Here is a 20,942-nt window from a genome sequence, read left to right as displayed (position 1 = left end):
AGCAATATAAAATGCTGAATAGCACAGGCAAAACGAGCCTTCAGTAAGAAATATAATTTGTTTACATCAAAAATTAATTTAAATGTCATGAAAAGATGTTTGAAAGTGTATGTTTGGAATGTCGCTTTATATGGAAGTGAAACTTGGACAATCAGAGTATCTGAGAAGAAAAGATTAGATGCTTTTGAAATGTGGTGCTACAGGAGAATGTTAAAAATCAGATGGGTGGATAAAGTGACAAATGAAGAGGGTGTTGTAGCAAAAGAAGCATTTTGAAAAAATATAGTTAAAAGAAGAGACAGACTTATAGGCCACATATTAAGGCATTCTGGAATAGTCGCTTTAATATTGGTGGGACAGGTAGAAGGAAAAAATTGTGCAAGCAGGCAATGTTTGGAGTATGTAAAACAAATTGTTAGGGATGTAGGATGTAGGGGGTATACCGAAATGAAACGACTAGCACTAGATAGGGAGTCTTGGAGAGCTGCATCAAATCAGTCAAATGACTGAAGACAAAAAAAAATAATTTCAGAAGCCATTGTAAGTCCAGTTTTTTCAATTTTTTTTACATAAACTTTGAAATAAAAACTAAATTATTATTCATCTTTTGATACTTGTTGGTAACAATGAAAATCAACAAATTTATAGTAACTGTAACTGTTACTTCTGCTATTTAGAATTGTTCGAGATATAAACTTGAATTTGATACAAACACCAATTTTTAGTGAGTTTTAATTTTTAGTATTTTTATCGTGCTTTCTTTCAATTTGAAATATGTAAACTTTGGTTAAAACAAAATAATATTACACTGAAGTGTTTGTGAAAACTACTGTTATCAAAAACATTAAATAATCTTTCTTTAATAACTGTAAAAACTCTGACTTTTAAAATAATAAAAATAGATTTATTGTAAGGGTATAAAAATTAATAATGTCAAGGAAAATAGAATACAATGAAAGTGAAAGTGATAAGCCATTTTATCCTATTCAAGGAGAGTTAATCGTATTAATACTGATATATTGTCAGATAATGAAAATGTAGAAAATAATGCAAATGACCAAAAAGTTGGTAGGAAATGTATCAGAAATCCTGATAAATGTTCTCAAAATACTGAAAAACTAAAAAGGATACAAGGTAAACAACAATATCAAAATAGAAATAAGTGAATAATTCCTGCAAAGAAATTTGATAATAAACCTTGTAATTGTTTATGGCTTTGTAACTGAAACACAACCTTTTCTCAAAGAAAGAAGGCAATGAAAAGTTTGTACAAGCTTAGTGAACATCATAAGTAAAATATTTTTTAAGGGGGTTCATTAGAGCTTGTGCTATCAAAAGACAATGACCCAGAAATAACACCAAAGGACCAAGATTTCAGTATTGTAAATATTTTAATGGACTTAACAGCCAGGATGTTGGTGTTTGCAAAAAATATTTTAAAGAAACATATCAAATAAGCAATGGGCAACTATATAATTATTGTTCAAAGGAAGATCTGAAGGGTCACTGGGGGCAGCATATTCCAGGTAACAAAATAGATGATTCCCATGTAATAAAACATATGAGTTCATTTCCTGCTATTTCAGGTCATTATACAAAAATCAGTCATTATACAATAATCCCAGACGCCAATAATTGGATTCAGACTTTTCTATTGCAAAAATGTATAAACTGTATGTTGTTCAATGTAATGAACAAATTGTACCAGTAAAGGAAAAGTTTTATTACCATATATTTTCGACAAAATTTAACTTACAAAAGACATGAAGAAAAACACGCGGCTGAAGTTGAACACAATGAACACTTATGAAATGTAGAAATTGCCTGTAATAGTATGGCTAATGATCGATTAAGAGCTTCAGACGAAATGTACCTGTTAAGTTTTGATTTAGAAAAAGCATTACAATTTCCAAAACTCTCCACATCCGTGGTTTATTACATGAGAAACTATGTATATAATCTTGGTTGTCATGATCTAAAGACTAACGAGAGCTACATGTATGTTTGGCCTGTAACCCAAGGACTGTGGGCTTCGCAAGAAGTGATATCATGTTTAACTAAACACACTAAATTATATGCAAAGGATTTTCTAAAAATTATAATGCATTCTGATTCGTGTATTTTCAGGACAGAATTTAAATATAAAAACTGTATTAAGTTTATTGAAATTGATTCAGAGTGAAGGCATGAAAACTGAATCAACTGAGATTAAATTTTTATTAAGTGTGCACAGTTATTTCCCCAGTGACGCTGATTTTGCAGTTATATCTCATGCAAAAAAAAAAATCATTTATAATTTTTGTGACTGGTATCATGTAATTCAAAATAATAAAAGAAAAAACAAAATTACCAAGATTTCCTTTCCACAAAACCATTGGAAGGTGCTATTACGAACAGAAAGGAATCAACAAGTGGACTAACAGTCAATTAGCTTAATATGCGGTGGATAAAACTAGAAAGGTCAAACTAAAGGTGGATAAACTAGAAAGGCCAAGCAGCATTAAGTTCAAATACAATTTTTACAAGGATGATACCTTTCATGTAATTGACATCAAAAAAACAAAAATAGGTAAGCCATCAATCTTAAAAAATAAAAATCAACCATTATTGTATTCTAATGGTAAAACAATTTCAAAAGAAACAAAAAAAGACATCATGAATTTATTAAAGTATATACCTCCAGTAAAACACGACTTTTACAGGACATTAAGAACAACACGTGGAGACCAAAATTTAGATTTAGATAACTTGGAAGAAGACGTTGTTTTGATGAATAAACATAAAACTTATGACAGCAAATGTTATTGTATTATTTTTACATAAATTTCTTATCTTTTTTAGCTGCCAAAAAGTATAAGGCCTAAAGCTTTTTAAGATGCTGCCATTGTCCCAATAAATACTTATATTTCTATTTACACATCCAGTACGTATCTTGTTTTGTTGTTTAGAAAAAAAAATTATATACTTTGCTGATCAAATTAATAAATTAAAAATTTTTTAAATTAAGATATTAAAAAAACATTAATTTTCTCAATTTTTGTTTTCTGGACTTAACCACATTGGCTTCTGAGTGACTAATATACGTAAGAAAAAACAAGGAGACTCAAACCCGAGACCTATTCGGTATACTTGTAACTGTCTTATTGTGTAAATGTATTAAGATGCTGATTTTCTTGTTATGGGTAAACTTTGCCTATATTAGTTATAATGCCTTTTTATGTGGAAGTCTGTTTCTATTAAGTGATCGTAAAGTTAATTATGGTGGTGTTACATACATTTTTTTAACTGCTTGTGAATATGCGTCTAGTCTGTCCTATATAACAGTATTCAATGGAATTTTTTCATCTGAATATTTTTAAATAACAATAAAATTTTCCAAAGTGAAAAACATTCAAAATTAGTTTTCAAAAAATAAACAAAGTTTTTTATTTTTTGTGAACAGTTTTTGAACGTTTATCAGTTTACGATTTTATTTCAAAAACGTTTAGGGCACCTTATTATGAATATGTATATATTCACACAGGGTATTTTTAAATTAGTTATAAAAAAGTAAAACCTTTAACAATGAAAAAAGTAAATAACTTACAGAATTATTTGATACATCACTGAATACAGTAATGAAGCTTATATAAGCTTCATTCCTGCCTAACATCGTTACTTCCTGAGGTTCTTACTAGGGGGCACACATGAATGCGTAATCATGGAGTCGTATACCGGTGCACAGCATGCTCAGTGTTGTTTATGGTTTTATAAATCCAAATTGTCTAATACCAATTGGAGACAATTAATAATTAAATTTCACAAGCAATCACCTCAAACACAGTCTGTTATTATTGCATGGTACGAGGGTTATTTTTTCAAGGTCCGATCAGTCGCGAAATAAAAACCCGCGCAAAAATAAAAAAAACCTTTGCGCATATGTGTTGCGCAGGGTCTCTAGTATGGCCTTCAATCACGCCACGTCACTTCATTTAGTTCTGAACACGCAGCTAATACGTAAACATGTCTACAACAATAGCAACTCCCGCCAAGTGTGAAGTGCGTGCGGTAATTCAATTTCTTCAGGCTGAGGGGTGTAATGCAGCTGAAATTCATCGACGAATAAGTAATGTGTACGGTGAAACTTCAATGAGTGACAGCAAAGTGCGACAATGGTGCAGGAACTTTAAAGCAGGACGTACAGATGTTCATGATGCAGGCGGTCAAGGAAGGAAGCGAGTATCAACCGATGATCTCGTGGATGAGGCAATTCGAGAAAATCATCGGTTCACAATTTCTGTATTGAGTGATTCGTTTCCTGAAATTTCAAGGTTAGCTCTCTACACCATTGTGAGTGAGAGACTTCAGTACCGCAAACTGTGTGCGAGATGGGTTCCCAAGATGCTTTCCGACCATCACAAAACAATGAGAATGGACGCCTCCCTAAGTTTCTCCAGCGCTACCACAAGGAAGTAGAAGATTTTTTGAACAAGATTGTCACAGGGGACGAGACATGGGTCCATTTCAAAACTGAAGAAACAAAAGAACAATCCAAACAGTGGATGCATTCTCATTCTTCCTGTAAACCAAAGAAGTTCAAGTGAACCTTCTCCAACAGAAAGTGTATGGCTACTGTGTTCTGGGACCGGAATGGAGTTCTCTTGGTGGAATTCATGGAACGTGGCACGACCATCACTGCAGCCTCATACTGCGTGACTCTTCAACATCTACAAAGGGCAATTCAGAATAAGCAGAGAGGAATGTTGTCATCAGGCATTGTCTTTCTCCATGACAATGCTTGGCCGCACACTGCAGCTGTAACAAAGAAGTTCCTGCAGTGTTTTCGTTGGGAAGTATTTGATCACCCACCATACAGCCCGGACTTGGCTCCATCCGATTTTCACCTCTTTGCTCATATGAAACGCTGGCTAGGAGGACAATATTTTGGCACAGACATCGAGCTGCAGACCAGCGTAGAAAAATGGCTGAAAACACATACAGACAATGCAGTTTCACTGCTTAATAAAACTGGATTCATATACAAAATATTACCTACAACAAGCAATTTACATGTCGTACATGAAACCCATAAACTCGTCAATACAAAAACATTATAAAATTTAATAATATAAAATTACAGCACTCTAAATTGGTCAAAACAAATTACAAAAATCAAATGTCACCAAATCTCAAAATCAGATACATTCAAGATTTTTTGAAGAAAAAAAATATATGGATAGTATATGTATAGGAAAACTGTGGTCTTATATTATTACGAGGGACGATCAGAAAGTAAGTTACATCCCCTCTATGAAACAAGCATGTTTATAAGACAATTTTTTTTTTATTGAACAAAAAACAACATATTTTTAAAGTCTTTAGAAAAACTTTGTGATTATGTTGAAAAATAAACATTTTTCATACCTTGTGACAAGTTTTTCAATTTCACTTTCATAAAAGTTTCGTCCTTCTTCAGTTCATCATCATTATGAAATGCTCCCCTCCCAGATCTTGCTAGAGAGGAGCAAACAGGAAACAGGTGGAAGTTGCAGGATGCTAGGTCAGGGCTGTAAGGCGGATGAGACCACACTTCCCATTTGAATTTTTGCAGTAACTCCTTCGTCACATGAGCTGAATGAGGAGTAGCAATGTTGTGGAGAAAAACGACCCCATCACTCAATCTTCTGGGTCCTCGATCTTTAATGGCTTTACACAGTTTTTTTAGTCTCACAGTAAGATTTGGCATTGATTGTTGTTGTTCAGGGCATAAATTTACTATAAAAAAAATCCCTTAGAATCAAAAAAGACAGTCAGCTTAACCTTTCAAAGTGTGGGGATGTTTTCACTTTTTGTGGCTGCAGTGAATTTTTGTGTCTTCATTCAAGTGATGCTTGTTTAGTCTCAGGAGTGTAATGAAGCACCCAGCTTGTCCCCTGTGTTGATTTGTTTCAAAAACTGTGGACCAGTCCTAGAATAACGTTTAAGAAAAGAAAGAGCAGATGCAAAATGTTGATGTTTGTGGTTGTTCGTCAATAGATGTGGCATCCACTGTGCACACATCTTACGGTATCCAAGCGTTTGGATCATGAATAATCGCAAACACGCTACCATAAATGATGTTAATTTCACTTGCAATCTAACTAATTTTAATGCGCCGGTTACTCAAGATCATTTCACTCACGTGTTCCATGTTACCAGCTGTGTTTGTAGTTGAAGGATGCCCAGTACGTAGTACATTACTCACATTTGTTCTTCCGTTTCTGAACATTTGGCACCATTTTGTGACATTGCATTCTCACTGTATACCTCAACAACCTGGCGACGAATTTCACAACAATTGCAATCTTTTGCCCACAAAAATCGGACTACTGAATGCACTTCTATGCTGGACAAAACCTCTAGTGACTCGCTATATTAACAAAACACACGTTAGTGATGGGATCTCGAATGAAAAAATAGTAACAATTTGATTATTGAAATATCTCAAGCATCACTTGAATGGTGTTCTTGCTTGGAATACTACTACTAATGTAGGCAAATATTACTAAATGTTATGAGTGATGAGTGAATTTTATTACTACTTTTAATTCGTCACTCGCTCGGATTTTGAAGTTCAGTAAACTGAAAACTAACTACTAATATGAATGACGAGAAAATCTCAACTACTAGTTTTCATTTTTGCTAGAGTGAATATTTTAACACAATTACTAATTCCAGCAATGAGACATATATTTATTTTACAATGTCATTTCTTACTACCTTGTTCACTATGCTATCATCACTACTGATTAATATGAAAAAAATATATGTAAATTTGTACTCACCGTGAATTCTACATTATTAATTCCAGGTCTTAGGAATTAAAAGATCGCCACACTATAATCATTCCACTTTATCACTTTTATTAATTACACAAAAGATATCACTTAAATAAAATGCCAGAATTATATATTTATTTTTTTTTTAATTAAAAAAGGAAAAATTTGATGCAGCACTACTAAATTCTTAACTATAAAAATAATTATTAATTAAGGTTTATTTAGAAAATCGGATAATACCAAGATGATCAAATAAAATAAAATGCGAATGTTCTCCATCACTTCCCAACGTCATTTATAATCTATTTTTAAAATTAGCTTATGTTCTATTTAATATTTTAATTAATTTTATTCACAAAAACACTCATTAAATTATGGTTTTAATTTTTGTTTGTAAATTTAAAAATTATTAAACTTAATAACAGGAAAAAACAAGTTATAAAAGATAAATCAGTTTAAAATTCCGTATTAAAATAGCCATTTATTAAAAATTATTTTTCCCAGGTTTTTTGGAGATGTTTTATTCCTATGCACATTGGTTAGCTGCCCAGCCTTAGAAAACACCCTTTCTGAGAAAACTGATGTTGCAGGTATAAAGACTAAACAGGAAAAAGAAAGAAAAAGGTATAAAGGATTATTTTAAATTTATCTCGTATAATTCAGGCAATGAATTTTTATGCAATTCCCAAAATTCCAAAGGATTTTTCAGTCTATTTAAATGTGTCATTTCCAAATATTGTCATATTTGCATTATTCTGGTTGTTCCAGGGGTCATTGTTTGCACTTTATATAATTTTTCTTCAAATAACTCCAAAGATAATTGTTAGGATTTATTATTTCTGAGGTTCTAAGATTTTCATCTAATGGCAGAGTATCAATGTCCATTCGCCCTGAATTAATTAAATTTGTAACCTTATCAGTTATCCATTTTTGGGTATTTCTTCTACACCAAATGCAGTTTTTTAAATCCTGGATCAACAAAAGTAGCTTTGGCTACTAATTTATAACCTTTCAAATGGCCAATATTTCTGCCAATAACTAAAAGTAAATTTTCTTACTTTCTTACTAGTACATTTGTTTTTGAAATTACAAAATTTAATGTATGTTGCAACCCTCTTACTAAGGGAACAATTAATGCCATGTTGGATATTTTTCTCCTGACAAATTGACAGTCATTTGCTGAACAGACTTTAAAACACTAATAGAGTGACAATTATCCATTCTAAGGCATACAGATATTGAACAGCGTTTGGAATTTCAGATGTAGTAACAGACAATGGATCTTTTATTTTTTCAAACAATGAGTATCAGGTTGCTGTAATTAGTAACAGTGTGTTAAAATATTCAGTACAGTGAAAATGAAAAGTAGTAGTTGAGATTCTCTCATTCATAATCATATGAGTAGTTAATATTAGGTCTACTCAACTTCCAAATCTTAGCGAGTGACAAATTAAAAATAGTAGTACAATACAGTATCACTAAAACAGAATTCCACCTGGTAGAGTCATCCTGTTTAGTTTTAATACAGATTTTCCTATGGTCATTTGTTTGTCCCTTAATTTGCTAGTTTCTGTAACACTATGTTTAAAATGTGAAACGAGATACCTGCATTTTTTCAATAAATCTGAAAACTTTGTTCTTTTTAATAGCATCTTGCACAGATAAACCTCACATGGGTGGTATTGCAAATTTAAATGTCTACAACTAGTGTCACTATTTTATCGGCGATATTACATTCTTCAAAAATTGTTTTTAAAATAGAGCTAATTGCTACTCCCATATGAGCAACTAATATTTGGCGAGTACAATTGAATGCAGTTTGTTACTGCATATAAAATGACTAGTTACTGTAACAAATGATTTATTGTCATCAGTCGACCAAATATTGGTGATTACTGAAACATATTTTATTGAATTTAACAAATTTTTAATTTTTTCTGATATTTCAGAGTAAATTTGTGGTAGCATTGTACATGATAAATACTTCCTACTAGGTGGTGTATACAACAGTTGCAATTTCCTTGAATATTCTAAAAAACCAGGATTTTCAACCAATGAGAAAGGTTGGAAAGCAATAGCTACCATTTTATGATGCATTATTATTATTATACTACCTTTAGTATTATCTCTTTCATTATTATTATATTACCTAATTCTTCATTTAACTGTAAAGAATATTTCCATTTTAAGTGCTCTTTTAGGTTTGTAGTATTGCCTCTTTTGTTGTCTCTATTTTTAGTAATAAATGTCCAAACAATTGATGATTTCCCCCCTGGTTTCATAATTCTACTCTTTGAATACAACTAAATAAGAAAGTTTCTAAATGGCTAAATTGTAAAAAGAAAATAATGAAACTCAATAAAATAAGTTTAAAAAATAATCTTTAAATGAGTAAATTCTAAAAGTAATAACTCCTACAATAATAAAATAAACAAAAAATTCTGTTGAATGAACCCAAAAACTTAAGAAGCAAAACTCAAAATTGCTATTATTTTTCTGTGCTATTAATTAACACTGACTGAAACAGTAGCAAATAACACCATACAAATTAACGTAAGATTTATAAACAAAAAACAAAGATATCAAAATATTAGCAACTGATTAAAAATGAGGTAATTTAATAAAACCAGTGCATTTGCAGAAAATAATTTTTAAGAAGGGATTAATTGTGGCACCAGTAACCAGTTTATAGTGATAACTTATGAAATGCTCCAATACTAACAGCTATTAAAGTGTATTAGTCAAACTAATAATCTTGCTCAATGTTTGTACTTGTGAAAAACAACAGTTGTAAAACTAGTTGTGAAGTTCGACGACTGCACAAGGGAGGAAACATTATCATAAACTATGACAAGTAATCTTTATTGGGCTGCTCAATGTAGAATGATGTTAAATCAACAAATATAAAAGGTGTTGTGAGAAAAAAGTAATAATTGGTAGATTGAAATCTTTCTTATTTTTCCCTTGTTAACATATAATTTTAAACTTAAATTTTTATTTTAAAGAGCCTGGAACCTAAATATTCTGTAAGTACAGTAAATAAAATGGAAAAATAATATATAATTTTATTTTGTCTAAATAGTTTAGTTTGTAAAAAGCAAAAAAAATATATAGAAATTTCTTCATTTCATTTTTCATTTTCAACTGAAAATTTATTTCATTATATGTACACAAATGAAATGCTGATATAAATTTAAAATCATTAACTATGTTGAAAGACTACCATTAAAAAATAGACCTACTGATCATGCAGAAATGCATAGACATCCTGAAGAAATGTAGAATTTCCAACTCATTTATTTGTTAAAAAAAATAAAAATTTTCATGAGTTTTATTTTAAGTTCCATTAAGAAGCATGAAAAAAAAATGTTTTATCTTGAAACTATATTTCAAGATATGAACAAAGTACAAATATTATTGTTTTAAGTTTCTATTTAAAAAATTTATAAGGAGTTTCTAAACCAGTCATTAAACCTTTAGTGAATGTTAGAAAAATAACTGTAGTAGTAGTTAAAAAAATGTCACTAGTACATATTAATCAAGTTATCAGACAGGATTATAAGAACATGACATGGAATTGAATTAATTTTAATAAATATAAATTGAGCTAAAACTACACAAAACTAATTAAACTGAACTATTTTTAATCATAATGAAAATTACTTTGATGTTTAAATTAAGACTGACAGTGTTCTGAACATAAATTAAGTGAACAGTTCTTATATATTTGTGAATAAATCTTATTTATCATTTAGTGTCAATCTTAATTTCTGTGGTTAATACTTAGTTATTTAATTTTAATTACCAAAATTATTTATGATTGAAAATTATAAACAATCATCATGTAGAATCAATATTATTATAAAATTCCAATTGATCTGTGGTTAATACACTAGTCAACACAAAATTTGTATCTAACATGTTAACACAACTTTTCTCACTGTAATTTGGGTGTGGATTTCAAAAGTGGTATTGAAATTGTGTTATCACGTAAAGGTTGTATGTAAATCGTAAAGATTTTTGTAATAAATTCACTTTGATCAACTACTGGTTAAAATTAATAGTTACTGTATTTTTACTTTTAAACAATATGCAAACATACTTAATAAAGAAAAAGTAAATAGATGTGTATACTGTATCATGAGAAGTAGAAAGTATAAGACATATACAAACATGTTTGTATGAAGACATCATACAGAACATCTGTTGTTGCTTACTACAGAGCTTAAAATCTTATTCAGTCTAGCTTCGCTTGTCTATACTGTTTATGTTTTACAAAATTATTGGTGTTTTGCTATATTTTCATGAATTCTTTATAATACAAAAATGTTTTTCTCGTCTTTATTTGCAACAACATAGCTTCTGTAAAAGTTCATGTATGTTTAAATAATCCAGACAATTTTTGCCTGTGGTAAATTTACACCTAAATCTCAAAGAAAGACTATTTCTGAATTGATAAAAACAGCTTATAAATTTTATTTTGATTGTGCACTTGGAGATCAAGATAAAATCTGGGCGCCTCATGTTATTTGCATATTGTGCTCAGTAACTGTAACTGAATGGTTGAAGGGGAAATGACGAACCATGCTATTTGCTGTAACAATGGTCTGGCGTGAACGTAAGGATCATTTCACTGACTGCTACTTCTGTATGACAGATCTATTTGGATTTTCATTGAAAAATAGAAAGTTAATAAAATATGCAGATATATCCTCAGCTCTAAAGCCGGTACCCCACAGAGAGGAGTTACCTGTACAACCATCCAATCCGACATTGCTAGAACAATCTGAAAATGAAGCAGATGATGTTGAAGAATTTCTTTCTGTATCTGATGAGAAATCTCCTCATTTAATTCAACAACAACTTAATGATTTAGTTATCAGAGCAGCAGCAATCTTCACTTCTGGGGTCTAGATTGCAGCAGTAGAATCTTATAGCAGAAAAAACAAATGTTACTATGTTTAGAACATAAAATAAAACTCTTTCAACTTATTTTACTATAAAAAATTCATTGTGTGTTTGTACTGATGAAGGGGCTTGGAATTGAAGGTGTCTTTTAACTCTTCTAAAGTTAGCTTGAAAGTATTTTTTATTGCATAATAGTAACAAACAGCCATTCATTTCATTATCTCATGCAGTCAACACGAAAGAAACTATATGAATATTAGAAGCAATAAAATACAGAGAACATATGTGGCATGTTTGCAGTGATCTGAAAGTTGTTGTTACTTCTTGGTTGACAAAATATTTTGACTTTGGAATAGTTGTGATATAAAAGGTCATTACCAAATAAAGAACTGGCCATTGCGGCAGAACTTTGTAACTGGTGAAAAAATGTAAAGCATTTCTCATTAATTGAGAGTGGTAAAATTGTACTGCTGTGCCACTTCACACAAAACTCAGACTCATGAAAAATTTTGTACAGGCACTAGACAAAAATGGACCATGATTTAATCATTTGAAAATAAGTTTTCCTAAATTGAGTGATGGTAAGCTGAAGGAGGGTATATTTATTGATCTGCAAATCAAGAAACTCCTTAAGGACCGAACTTTTGACAATAAACTTAGCAAATGTGAACTAGCTGTATGGAAGTTCTTAAAAGATGATGGCGGTGGTTTTTTAAGCAACAGAAAAATGAAAAAACTACATTTTTTGGTTAATAAGCTATTAGAAAACTATAAACGTTTAGGAAGTAGGATGTCATTAAAAATTTATTTTCTTCACTCTCATCTAAACTTTTTCCCTGAAAATTTGGGCTCTGTCAGTGATGATCAAGGAGAGCATTAAAATCAGGATATTCTGACCATGAAGCATCGGTACCAAAGAAGATGGGATCCTGGAATGATGGCTGACTATTGTTGAATTTTGTTTAGAGAAACTGATCAAACATCGTAAAAAGTTTGTCAACATATTTTAAAAATCAAAGGTAAGACAGTTCCAATGATTTAGACTTTTAGAAACTGTTATTTTAAAGTAGTATTAATGTTTTTCAATTTACCTGTGTTTGAATAAATAAAAATTTAGTTGATTTAAACAAATTTTAAATGAATTCACGTAAATGTTTTTAAAATATTGATTTTGCAGTGTTTATCCTGTTAATGGTAAATAAATTGTATGCTTCTTAAAAACATGATGTACACAAATTCTGATAACAGCCCAACATTTTTAATTCAGCACTTCAAAATTAGTAAAAATCACCATGTACAATTCCAGATACACGAAAAAAACTTTTTTTTTTGTTGACGATATTTAGTTTTATTACCAAAATGTCTTTATTATTGAAAAATCATAAATCAATCTTTGTTTGGAGTCAATATTATGAGTATTATACAATTCCAGTTGATCAGCTTGTGAAAATAATTGTTTATCATTAAGATTTAATTTGTTGCTTTACTACTTTAATTTTTAATCAATAACAAACCTTTCAGTGCTTTTCGGCATTCCTCTTTATTGTTATATCTATATTCAGAATAGCACCCAGCACCACAGACACAATGACCCTGATGTATACGACATCCTTGTCTAACTTGATCTCGCTCACAAATTTCTTCAGATGGAAAAACTATAAAATAATGCATAAATAAACAAAAAAGTTACTTTATTTGTTCATAAATCCATTGTTTTATTTATTATAAATTAGTTTCAATGTACATATCTGTTGGTATTTTATTTTATTTTTTTAAATTTTGAGTTTGTAGTCTTTAATAAGCAAAAGTGAGCATTATTTAGGTCATGAGAAGACAATAATATGATGATGAGGAATATAGTTTGTTAAATTTTAAGTTATGTAAGATTGATATATAAAGAAGGAAGAGCCTTTTAAAGGGAGGAGTAAGGATGTACTGTATCTTGGCGGTTCAGTTAGTATCACTGACCACTGAACTGTGACCCTTGATTTGATTCCTGGTCTGGAGTTTTACAGTGATATAAATTACCTTTCCAGGTCTTATCAGAACTTTTCAGCATCAATGTAAAAAATTAATGAAAACTTTTTTTCAGTGGAATAACAATACAAAGAAAAATTATATGAGTGGATAGTTTTTAGCTGGAATTAAAAATCGATTATAAAATAGAAAACAGTATAGATTAATTAATAAGAGAGAAATTTAACTTTAAAGTAAATAAAAATAAAACAAAGGTAAATGAAACATGACAGAAAGAAAAGAATGGTAAGCTGTTTAATAAGACTGAACACTTAAAATCAGAAATCCAAAAAATTATAATTTAAGCAGTAAAATTAAAATTGCTATTATCAAATTAATTAATAAATGGCAGAAATTAAATTTACTAATATCAAGAAAAGATTTATGATTTTGAAATAACATTTACAAAATCTATTTGAAATAGAGTGCAGTTCTTTAATGGTACTAAAACATAGATGGTAGGGAAATCAGAAAAGCAAAGAATAGAAACTTTTGAAAAAAAATCTAAAGACAGCTGGAGAATAAATTTTATTTGAATTACTTTTCATTATCCTCTCCCTAACCTTTTAACCTTGTTTCTGTTACCTCCCAATAATAAAGCGTATGATTTTGATTTATTAGAGTTATACTAACATTGTAATTTGATATACTGCAGACAGGTTTGGTTAGATTAAATAAAACTGAAGTATGGTAAGAAAACAAAAACTATATTCATTACCTTATATAGTAGCCTGTTGAAAACTAATAAACTATACTAAATAAAACTGTACGTTATTACACTGGACACAAAGCAGCAATCTTTCAGTTTAAACTTAACTTCAATGAAATTAAGTAAAGTTTATTAAGTTTAATAAATCAAAATTATAAACTACATTGGGGGGGGGGGGAGATAACGGAAACAAGGTAAGAAGGTTGGGGGGATAACAGAAAAGAACTGAATTAAGAAGCTATGGAAAATTCTTAGAAGAATAGCAAGCCACATTAAGGGATAGGTAAATTTAATGAGTGGTAGAGAAGAAACTTATGCTGGAAGTCTAAAGTATAAACTCAGTGTCACTCATTAAGTCAGATGTCCTGGGTTCTCTTAAAAAGTTTTTATGAAAGCGTACTTAGTGATATTTATAAATACGAGTCGAGACTTTTATTATTTAATACTTTTTTTTTAGAGTATTCATTTTTACAATTATCAAAATTAGTATAATTTTTTATTTCATGAATGGATTATACACATCATACATAACTGTCTGTTGGTGCCCAAGAGAAGTTCCAGTTTCTTTATAAAATTAATCACTGCTTAATTTTCTCCAAGATTGAGAAGCTTTTATCACCCTTATTTGTAAAGAACATTGGGTATTATTTTTAGTGTAAGTTTATTTATGTTAATTTAATATTAAAATATTTGATAAATAAGCTTTTCATTTTTAATGAAATTGAAATTTCATTTCAATGAATTTTTTAAATAGAAATATTATTCGTAATATATTTTAATGATTATTTTTTAAGATATCCTAACTAGTTACTCTTGAAATCATCAAAATAAATTCCCATATAATAATGTTGAATTTTTATTTTGGTTCTTATCTAGATGTTGACTTTACTGGATAATATGACAGCTAGAAATCAGACTTTACCCATAACATATATAAACAGTTTAGTCATCAAATATTATTTATTTACTTACTCTATCAATTCACTCAATAACAGTGAATTTTTTATAGTGATAAAAAATGAAATGGTTGAACAGGATTAAATATACGTAACATTACACTTAAACTCAAATAAATAATTTAAATTTCTGAAGCACAAATTCCCTTAAACCTTCTTCTCAAGAATCAGTTTATTATTTTTTTAATAAAAGTATTTAAAACAATGAAGCAAAAAAGATGGCATCCCCTTTCCTGTTTTTAAACCCCTTAATCTATACCTTGAACACAAAATGTTTCTTCAAAAAATCATATAAATTTTTCTTGATAATAAATAATAATGTAAGTTACTTATTAATTTATATACAATTACGACTTGAGTTGTAGTTCATTTAAAACTGTACTGTAACTGAATACATAATTTTATTACTATTCTTTTAAAACTTATCTATTCTAATTCAAGTGCATACTAGATGTTACTGGTTTGAGATTCACTGTTCAGCAGGCTTCTTAATAAACAAAACTGGACTATCTTAGAGAACATCCTCCTTTCTTTTTCTTCCTGTTCATAAAATAGTTCTATAATGTAAAAACTAAAAAGAGTCACACAATTTGTGATAAATAATACATAACTCAGCAACATATATAATAAAATTGAAAGAGTTCATTATTATTTGTTGCTTTAGATTATCTACCTCAATCGTTTGGTTATATTTATTATTTTCAATAGGTTTAATATGCTGAATCATAACAGTAAATTTGTACCAATAATGGATGCTATGAGAAACCAACTTACTCATTAATTCAAATTAATCCTGATATAGGATGTTGGCTCATTAAAAAGGCTATTTTTTACTCTCCTGGCTATATAATTATACTGTATAACTATACATATACTATATATGGGAAAGTATACAAATGGGTCAAATCTTGCAGGTCAAGTTTTAAAGCACTGAAAAATTCTGGAAGGATGTTTGTACACATGGATTGACCTTTTTTACTTGTTATCTTCAAATAAGAGGAATAATTTTGCACAATGTTTCTGTGTATGGGGTACTGATGCCATTCAATTTTGTTCATAACTGGTCAAGGGGGTAGAGGAAGATAATAAATTTTTTTTTCTTTTTTCTGGACTCAGAGTCATTTTCCTGTACTAACAAGATGATTCCATTACGACTAGTATGTAACTTTGGTTATGTATTTGGACAATTTCATATAGGTTTGAAGGAAAATAAGCTTTTTTTATTGTCATCTTCAGACTGGATTGGCTGTTTATGAAATTTTGTATGAAGACTTCTGAAAATGGGTGATGTTATTTAATTTTGGTTACACTTGGTTGAGGGGGGTGGTAGTAATGTGGGTCCTGCTTCCCAAAATTTGACTCAGAGTAGAATAATTTTTTTATATAATTAAATTTTCCTTAGGAAGCTTATTTAACTTTTGGTTGACGTTTCATCCCATCGAAGGATGGGACAATGCCATTGGCGGAAAATGACATCACTTCTTAATATAATCAATACTAACATATAGCAAAACCAGTCATGAATTGGCTCAATAATCAAGATTTAGGCTTTAATCAAGTATTATTACGTACACAAATTTGGATCTTGATTACATAGAACATTTTTGATCAGATAAAAAACTTTATCAATTAATCTCTGTTACCATCCTTTATAAGAAAATCAATAGGCAATGGAATTTTTTCTATAAGTAAGAATATATATAATAAAATTAGTTGAAATGAATCCACAAACTTATTAAAGCAAAGGATTTATTAATAAACCTTTAATTTCCCTCCTAAACAGTAGACTCCCAGAGATAAGTCCTTGGTAATCAGAGATGCATAACTTTCCCAGGAAAATTAAACTATTTGGCAGCTTTTATTTTTATCAGGTTGCCTTTAGTTATAGCATTTCATCAGGAAGAAAGTTTGGGACAAATTAAATGAAATTGTTGTGGTGATATAAACATGATCAAGAACTAATATTAAAAGTGGAAAATAAAAATAAAAACATTGAAGTAATTTTGAAGGCATTTAATATTAGAAAAATGCACCATTTAAATACCAAAAAGTTATACGTATGGTATTTATAGACTATCAGATGTTTGAGTAATATAAATAACTGGTACAGATATGAAATATCTGCAGTATTAGTAATAGTATTAATCTTAATACGAAGATTTTCTCAAATAGCAATTCCAAAGAAGTTGTGTCTTTATTTTAGGAATATCCGAGGACTTAAGAGATTTACTGTCACTTGCATTATCTGCGTGCTTGAAGAGGTACGTGTAACATATTATTTACGGAAAGCCAATTTCTAAAGAACTGTCACATTTAAAGTTTGCTGATGATCTAGTTTTATTTGCACTAATGCAAAAACATTTTTAGAAAAATAAATCACTCACAAAGTCTTCCACAGGGATTCAAAATTAATGAAAATAAAGAAAGTAATAACAAACAACTAAATAACGAAAATAAAAAAATAAATGATTTTTCTGTAAGTAAAGCTGATTGAAAAAATGTTTAATTATGTAGATAGTATTATACATTTAGAACAAGTAATAAAATTTGAGAACAATTGAAAAATAAACAGACAGCAGAACTGCTACATCCTGGAGGAAATATTGGTTACTTAAATAAATGTTAAAGAACAAGGCGGTGTTAAACTAGAGGAAAAATATTAGACTGTTGTGTAACCTGACCTTAACATAAGGTTGTCAAACTTGAGCTCTAAAAACTATTACTTGTATTGAAAAACAAGAAACAATGGAAATGCATGAAAAGAAGAGATAAAATTAGTCTTGATTAGACAAGAAACAAAAATAAGGACATAACAGAAAACTGAATACATTTTCAAATACAACTGGGTCATGCAAGATGAAATTTAATGATGGATGGTAAAAGAAACATGTAACACTATATTATTATTACAGGAACAAGAAAAAGAAGAAGAAAGAAAGACAAATGAAACATTGGCAAGAAGTTACAACAGAAGTCACCAGTCAATTGGTGTAAAAAAAACCCATAACAGAAGTCTTTTTTTGGTAGGTGGGTCTGGTTTCAAAATCAAATTTAATAAAGTGTTATTTCAATTTCTTTTGTATAAATACTAACAACTATTTATATTATTATATTAAGAAAACTTAAAATGTACAATGAGTTTAGGTATATAATCAGCCTCTGAACATAAAACAAATCTACAAGGGCAACTGAAATAATGCTAACATTCTTATTTTTAATTACTTGGTTTGAAAGTAACGTTTACTTTTCTTACTTTTTCTATTTACAAACTAAAAGTGTTATGATTTTCTCTCTCTTTTACCACCCTTGCCCTCAAGGAGATACTCCTACTCTTAACAAGGGGCTAATATTTTTTTTTAGAAACAGTAATTGAATGTCTCTGTTACAGAATAAATGCATCCACCAACCTCCTTCGTAGAATACACCTTCATTATTTATTTTTAATGATAAACGAACCAAATTTGCTTTTAATGATCTGTCATATAAGTTTTTATCATTGTAGCTGTTTAGTTCACTGTAGATTTGGTTTATCACTAAAAACTAACTGACTGCATAACATTTACTGACTACCGTGGACAACACTTAATCTGAGTATTTTTAAACAAAAAAAAAAAATTATCCAGTTACTAAAATTAAAAGGGCAATAAAATAAAATGTATAAATTAAACATTTTATTTTACATCGATTTCATGTTATGAATAATAATTTTAAAATTATATGATATTAATTATAAAGCATAAAAATAAATTTTCAAAAATTATTCTTTTTTTTTTTTTTTACTAATGTCTAAGAATTTTTTTTATATTAACAAATTAATTTTAAAGTTTATTATTAATTTTAAGTTTAATTACCATAAAAAATGTATGCATAAAGCCTTAACTTGGGCTGGATTTTTTTTATGGAGGGTAGAGATGTTCTCTATTATTATGTTCTAAAATGTTATTATTTTAACATGCAGGTTGGCTGTTTATATTTGTCATAATTTAATAAAAATAGTAGCTAAAATATTCAGCCTATATATTTTTTTATTTTTAATAATATTCAGTATTAGAATTTAGTAGTTTGTTATAAGTAGAACTATATAAAGAGTATATAACATTTTAGAGTTTGGTTAAACAAACAGAAATGGTTAATACTTTATCTTCATAATTTTTTACTCTGTAGGGTTTACATAAGATTTATAATGTGAAATTTAAACAAAATTTAAAATTTATATTTTTTGGACAATTTCAATTGATTATATATATATTCAAACATATTTAAATACATTCATACACACAGCCACCAAACTTTTAATCTGAAATGAAATTTATTATATTACATACCTAAAACAGAAAGAATCACAAATGAAAATATTACAAGGGTAGACCGCATATTAATGTTATGGTGCTGGTGCTTTGTGTAACTGTATATCTTCTTCAACACTGGAATTTGTATTACTGTCTATAACATCCCACATTTAACCACCACACTAAAGTACACACAACAGATGCAGACTTATCACTTCCTCTCTTCACATTCAAGGTCACTGACCCATCCATCCTTCTTTCTCATTTTGTCTCACTCCCCCATTCATTGATAAGTCCCACTCTATAATCCATGTGTTGCTAGTCGCTTGACAGATAAAAATATCTCCTCGTTTCACATACACAATCACACAAATACAGTAACAAAAAAAGATACAACTTCCCTTTGTACTTCTACATATGCTGTAGTGCATTTCATATAATTAAATGATATTTATGTATAATATTAATAATACTTCCTTTATTTCTTAATGAATATTAAATTAATTTAAATAGAATAATTAACCTATTAATGAGAGTGGTTTCATTCTGTTTAAATTCAATCATTCATTAATAAATAAGATTCATTTTTTAAACTCTGCTAGCTTTAATTTGTAAATTACCATCCTGGCATTCTGTTTCTTCCCTCAAGATCTTGGGCTTCAAATCCTGGAATTATGTTATTGGAGTTATTTATAATCTATTTAGAAATCAAGACATTGATAAAAGCTGGCAACTACAGAAGCAAACTTGGGTTGGAGTTACAGGATATAACTGTTCCTTAAATATCTAACATACTTTTTGAACAAATCATAAATATCTGTTTTACCTGGCAAAGAAAACCTTTAAAAATTTCATCTGAAACCATAGAGAAACAGCATCACTAATGCTGTTGAAGAAGGCTGAAAATATACTATGTTACTACTATATTTATTCATTACTGTATTTTTAGTATTCAACATGTTTAAATGAATAATTTTAATTATCTCTGTTCACCATCATGATCACTGTTGATAGAAATTAAACATTTTGGATGGAAAGTATTTTTATTGCCTAGAAAATTTAGGTAACATGAGGCAACATATTGAGGTAGATGGTAAATAAGAGTTCGAAGAATTTTATTAAAAAACAATATACAAATTTCAAAGTATCATTGTCAGTGACTTTTTAAGGTAAGTCACTGCTAGACTACTAGATAATTTAGTAGATCACTTAGGATGTGCAAAATAAGAAAAATGAAACTATTCTTAAAACTGACATGTATGAGTAC

The 20,942-nt window shown here is 29.3% G+C and overlaps 1 protein-coding gene across 1 annotated transcript in view; it reads right to left on the bottom strand.

The window, feature by feature from the left end:
• LOC142328923 (uncharacterized) overlaps positions 1 to 19,878 on the bottom strand; it is a 43,698-nt gene extending 23,820 nt beyond the window's left edge. Inside the window, exons 1-2 of the mRNA XM_075373091.1 lie at positions 19,712 to 19,878; positions 13,220 to 13,360 (exon numbers count right to left, since the gene is read on the bottom strand). Of these exons, the coding sequence (XP_075229206.1) occupies positions 13,220 to 13,360; positions 19,712 to 19,760 (190 nt within the window). The 5' untranslated portion in view covers positions 19,761 to 19,878. The remainder of the gene's footprint in view (positions 1 to 13,219; positions 13,361 to 19,711) is intronic.
• Between the last annotated feature and the right edge of the window lie 1,064 nt (positions 19,879 to 20,942).

This window comes from Lycorma delicatula, chromosome 8 (assembly GCF_047948215.1).
Source record: "Lycorma delicatula isolate Av1 chromosome 8, ASM4794821v1, whole genome shotgun sequence".
NCBI lineage: Eukaryota > Metazoa > Arthropoda > Insecta > Hemiptera > Fulgoridae > Lycorma > Lycorma delicatula.
This window is presented reverse-complemented; position numbering and strand designations above follow the sequence as displayed.